The 5,291-nt window shown below is 35.6% G+C and overlaps 1 protein-coding gene across 1 annotated transcript; it reads right to left on the bottom strand.

Annotated features, from left to right (window-relative positions):
• Positions 1 to 1,152: 1,152 nt before the first annotated feature.
• Positions 1,153 to 4,977, bottom strand: LOC108578001 (cytochrome P450 6A1-like; the record flags this gene model as incomplete). Its single annotated transcript, XM_017941244.1, has 3 exons — positions 4,849 to 4,977; positions 3,626 to 3,976; positions 1,153 to 1,678 (listed from the first exon to the last, which is right to left on the bottom strand). Coding segments are annotated over exons 2-3 (862 nt in total), but the record flags the coding sequence as incomplete, so codon positions are not given.
• Between the last annotated feature and the right edge of the window lie 314 nt (positions 4,978 to 5,291).

Raw genomic sequence — 5,291 nt, 5'->3', positions numbered from 1 at the left:
CTTATCATCTAATTCAACTAGTTAAATTTTTACAATAAATACAAAAAGAAATGGTGTATAGTTATCGTTATGTGTGACGAACTCGTCCTAAATTATAGGTTATGTTAGGTCGCACTCGTGTTCTCTCGTGGCGCGCGTGTTCCCTTGCTACTAACTGAGAAATCGTGTTGGTGGTTGAGCATATATTTGGTATGTCGGAGAGGGTGTAGTTGTAGGTGTGTTTCAAGTGGAGATGATGATTGGTGGAGGTTGGCAAATTTTGACTTTTAGTAAAGATGAATTATGGTTCGGTACCGGACACCACCTACGTTTTTCTCCCTCTTACCCTCTGTTGCGCTCTCTGTCTATGCGCAGAACGGACGAGAATCGGTCCGAGAGCGAGGTTACTCTCATTTTGAACGACGTATAGCCGACACGGTGGCGCCGAGACTTCCGTCTAGCGCACACCCCCTAGAAGGCCCTCGAGATAAGGTAAACAAACGCATTCCGTTTCCCACGAAAATCTAGGGCCCCCACTACCGAAAACCACGGCTTTTGGTGTATACATATAAGGGCACGATGTTTGATGCTCGGGGGCTCAGTCTTTTACTAGAACGTTACTCCGCCAGTCGGAACGCGAGCAAGATCGGGTTGTAGTCCCTTTCGAGCATAGAATTATTATATTCTCAATACGGTCTAAGACACTCCCGCGGCTCGTCGCGTAAACTGAGAAGGAATATTCTCTCCCAGTCGAGATTTGACCATTTAACTATTTAACGATTATTGTAACCGACCTTTGGATCGAAGCAACTTGTAACTTCGCATTTATACTAGAATATATAGCTTTGTTAACTCAGACTCGCTCATTTCAACCAAATCTCTCCTGAGTAACATTAGTAACAAATCGGCTAGACTCACAGAGATATATCTTTACCGCTCGAGGTATATCTAACATTACGATACGCACAGTCCTCAGACCCTTCTACCTATTGGAGAACGACGTAGTAACCACATGCGTTGAATGTTCCAATTCCTCTGGAGAACGACGTGTTAACACACGTTGAATGTTCTAGCCTTCCTATCTAACTAACCGAAATTCCGCTCCGTGTAAGGACACAAAGCGTAATCCGTAACACTGAAATGAACTGCTCAGTTTCAAAACTACGTACTCACCAATTTTTTCTAATTTCTCTGGGTGTTTTTTAAGTTCCATTAGCATGTGGATGAAATCAGGCCTAACTATGTTGTTCTCTTTTCTATAATTCATTGTATCTTTGACCACATTTACGAAGAAATTATCGACTTCTTTCGGTTGTAGATACTGACCGAATACTTCGTATAAGTATGGCATAAATTGTCTGAAGGTCTCTCTGATTACTTGTTTAAAGCTAGGCGCAAACAGTTTTCTGCCCATTCGACGAAATTCGCTCTCTTCTTCCGAGAGAGCATTCATATTAATTCCAAAGACGCAGCTACCGATCACATCGGTTGTGAATTTTGCTGTCAATTCTCGACAGTCTGTAGACTCTTCAGTTATTATTACGCTGTCCATATATTTTTCCAGATGTCCTGCGCATTCTATCAGAAGGGGAAACATATCTTTCAGCTTGCCAGATGTAAATATTGGTGACAGTTTTGCTCTCATCGGCCTCCATCTTTCAGGCTCCAATAAGAAAAGATTCTCTCCCAGTTTTTCTATCTTGAAAATAAATTTCTTTTATGAATCTTAAACTCTTTTCGTTAAGGCACATCAAATGTTCAATTTTACCTTTCAATACGTTTACATTTAAGTTCTATTTTTTTTCTCTCAGTGTAAAATTCATACAATACCTACATCTTTTCGTCTGCTTGAAAATAATAAAAAAGTTGAAAAAATCTATTTATTGTTCAATTCAAAAGCTTTGTGGATTAATGTTTTTCTTAATGAGAAGATTAAAAATATCGAAATGCTCCACCAGAGAATAACATTTTGAACTATCGAGGAAACAATATTAAAACATTCAGAAGCAATTATTAATTATGATATACACGGTAATTGTTTCGAGCATCTTTCGTAAAAATACACTACCAAATAATCTTTCCACGAGTAAATAAACGATATTACATGTACTGGTGGATAGTTTTGATTACATCGTAATATTGCATTATAATACAATATAGTAATTGCTGTTGCATGAGAACCAGTGTAAGCATTGTTCTTAGTTCAATTATAGACACAGTTTAATTAAACAATTTTTATCATATGTAATCACAGGTATTGATATAAGAATTACCACCTTAAATCACTCGAGAATCATAAAAATAGCAGAAAAATTGTTCAAATGAAAGTTGTTTACTATGAACGGGACGAAAGATACAAGTTAGTAGTGTTTCGAAAACGTTTCGATGACGACTATAAGAATATGCAATAAAAAGACAGTTCCCATTTAAAGATATAAATATGTCCCCCTTGTCATCGTACAATATTTGTTTAAAACATTTTTCCGTATCACACATACTTTTCGACATATTTACATATTTCCAGATAAAACTGACACATTGTATATCGCCTTTCAAAAACTAATTACTCTATTTTCATGTATTACATAGTAAATCCTTGGCTGTTCAATCTTTCGTTAGATAGTGTAAGAATTTTATCATTATAGAGTGTAAACTTAATTTAAGTATTATATCATAACTAGACTGTGAATTTTTATGAATATAGTTAAAAAAATAGAAACTGGGTAGGCAATTATTTCAATCGCTAAATATTAGAATGAGTACTATATTTTGGGTTTATTTATATGTTTTTGCTTATTATATGCATTCTGTGTATTTTTGTGCCTTTAAATTTTCCATAAATAAGTCGTTTAATGCAAAAGTGGTGTAAGTAAATTTTTTGCCTTTTTGAGTTAACACCACATCTCGAAAACTTAACCTTCATTCTGTTTTGTGCAGAAGTGGTGTAAGGATATTTTCATTAAAATACGTAAGAACTGTATTCAAAATAAGTAAGAACCATCCACTCGAATGCAAGAATGGTGTAAGTCAGACTTTGGTGCGAGATAAATGACATTGGACTTCTGGAGGATATTGGATTTCGAAGAAGAAGTGAGCGATGAATAAGAGCTTAACTTTATCGCTGTCCACAAAGTTTCTGAGTCATGCTCGTTATTATTTATCGATTTAAATTCGTGACAATGTAAACCACATTTTATACATTTTGTTCATTTTATTTTAAATGATTTGTTTGGTAATTAATAAAGCAGTAGAAACATAATGTTTACCTCAACAAACAGATCCCTTTTTTATTACATCTAATAATAATTACCTTCCCGGTTTGCACGAAAATGGTGTAAGTCAGAAGAATATTGAATAAAATGATTATATATATGTATACTTGATTTTCGAGGCAAAATTGTATTATTAGCTTAAGGTAGAACTATACAATGACTTACGTAAAAGAGATTTAACATTCTTTCATATTCCTGAATTTTACAGAACTTTTACTTTATCCTTCATTATCTAGAAATCGCCTTTTTTGACTTACACCACTTTCGCATTAAACAGCTCAAATATCTGCAGTCTAATCATGACAAAAAATCACAGTTTACATGTTAAAAGTTGAAGGTTTACGAAGTACATAATTATGAACTACAAATACTACCTTTGGAAAGATGCGGAACCCTCGGTCGACGAACACAGAGAAGTCCTTGATGAGAATGTCCTTAATCATATCCATGTTATTAATAACAAGAACAGGTAAACTTCCCTCGAATAATCCAAACACTGGCTCATTCTTGTATTCATTGTAAAATTTGATCAAAGTATCGCCTATTGACAATCTTCTAAGGATTACATCCGTAAAATTGCCAATAATAATTGTAGGTTGTGGCCCAGGTATGTCCCGTTTCTTCCAGTAGTCATAGGTGGAAGAGAAATAGTAATAGATCGAGAGAAGCAGCACGGCAATGCCGCATAAAATTTGGAAGTAATCCATCATGTTACATCAAAGTATCTAAAGAGAAATTCAGTAATTAAAATCCAATTAATGGCTATTATAGCGTCTACATAAGAAAGGAACGTTTAAAAGTATGAGTGAATCTCTGTTCGCCCGTCCCTGAGCGCGGGCACTACGGGCGCTGTGATTGGCCAGTGTTTTTCGTTAATAACTCGAAAACGAAGCTTCAAACTACATTTTGGACAAGAAAAAAGTTGTTCAGAGTCACCCCAGCAACCCCCTATTTCCGAATCTTCGAAGAGTTACGGGACACCCTGTATAAATATTTAAACGCAGCAATACAGGGTGTTCGGCAACTACTGGTAGAAAGGAAAAAGTTGTTCAGAGTCACCCCAGCAACCCCCCATTTCCGGATCTTCGAAGAGTTACGGAACACCCTGTATAAATATTTAAACGCAGCAATACAGGGTGTTCGGCAACTACTGGTAGAAAATTTAAGGGATGATTCTAGACGCCGATATAAGACGAAAATCAAAAACAAGAAAATTGCGTTTAAGGCTCCATTGTTTAGTTATTAACGTTTAAAAATATCCCCGCAGTCTAGCAAACCTCCTTACACCAACGAATATAGGTCAAGTGAAAACACGGGGAGGGGGGCTACGATGATTCTATAGTAGCGAGGTCACAGAACTATTCGAGATAAACTATACTTTCAATTGATCTCCGCAATAGATGTAATGAATGATTAACAAACTCGGTTGATACTAAAACATGGTTTAGTGAGTTCTTTAATTGTGCGTAGTTATGAAAGCGTGAAAACTATAAATATGAAGAAGTTGGAATCACAAACACCATAACGAAGGAATCACAACACTGCATAAAGAAGGAAAATTTAACGAAGAGATCTCCTTAGTTAGAAGTAAACTTACATTTCACTATCTTATAAAAACAAAAATGGAAAACTACAGAGAGTCTTGTAGATGAATCCTGCAAAGGCCATTAAAAAAATTAACTCAACGAGATGAAAGCACTATTATTCGCGAAATTAAAAAGAATCCGGGTACATTGACAGGAAAACTTGCGGAAATGATAGCTAATGGATTTGTAACAGTTGTTCACCCGGTAATCGCTGAACGACACTTAACGACAGAATGACATTCCCGGTACAGTTATAAGAAACAAATGATATGATAATCAGACCAGAATAAAGAGGACAATGCGATAATAATACGCGAGAGAGCATGAGAAAGGAATGAAATTTTATCAGAGTACACAATGAAGATAATACATTTTGAGATGCAGTTATATTCTGGTATGAAAGAAGTTTCGACATTTTTAGAATCTATATTTAACATAAATTTTACATTTTATA

This window comes from Habropoda laboriosa, unplaced genomic scaffold, assembly GCF_001263275.1.
Source record: "Habropoda laboriosa isolate 0110345459 unplaced genomic scaffold, ASM126327v1 scaffold982, whole genome shotgun sequence".
NCBI lineage: Eukaryota > Metazoa > Arthropoda > Insecta > Hymenoptera > Apidae > Habropoda > Habropoda laboriosa.
This window is presented reverse-complemented; position numbering and strand designations above follow the sequence as displayed.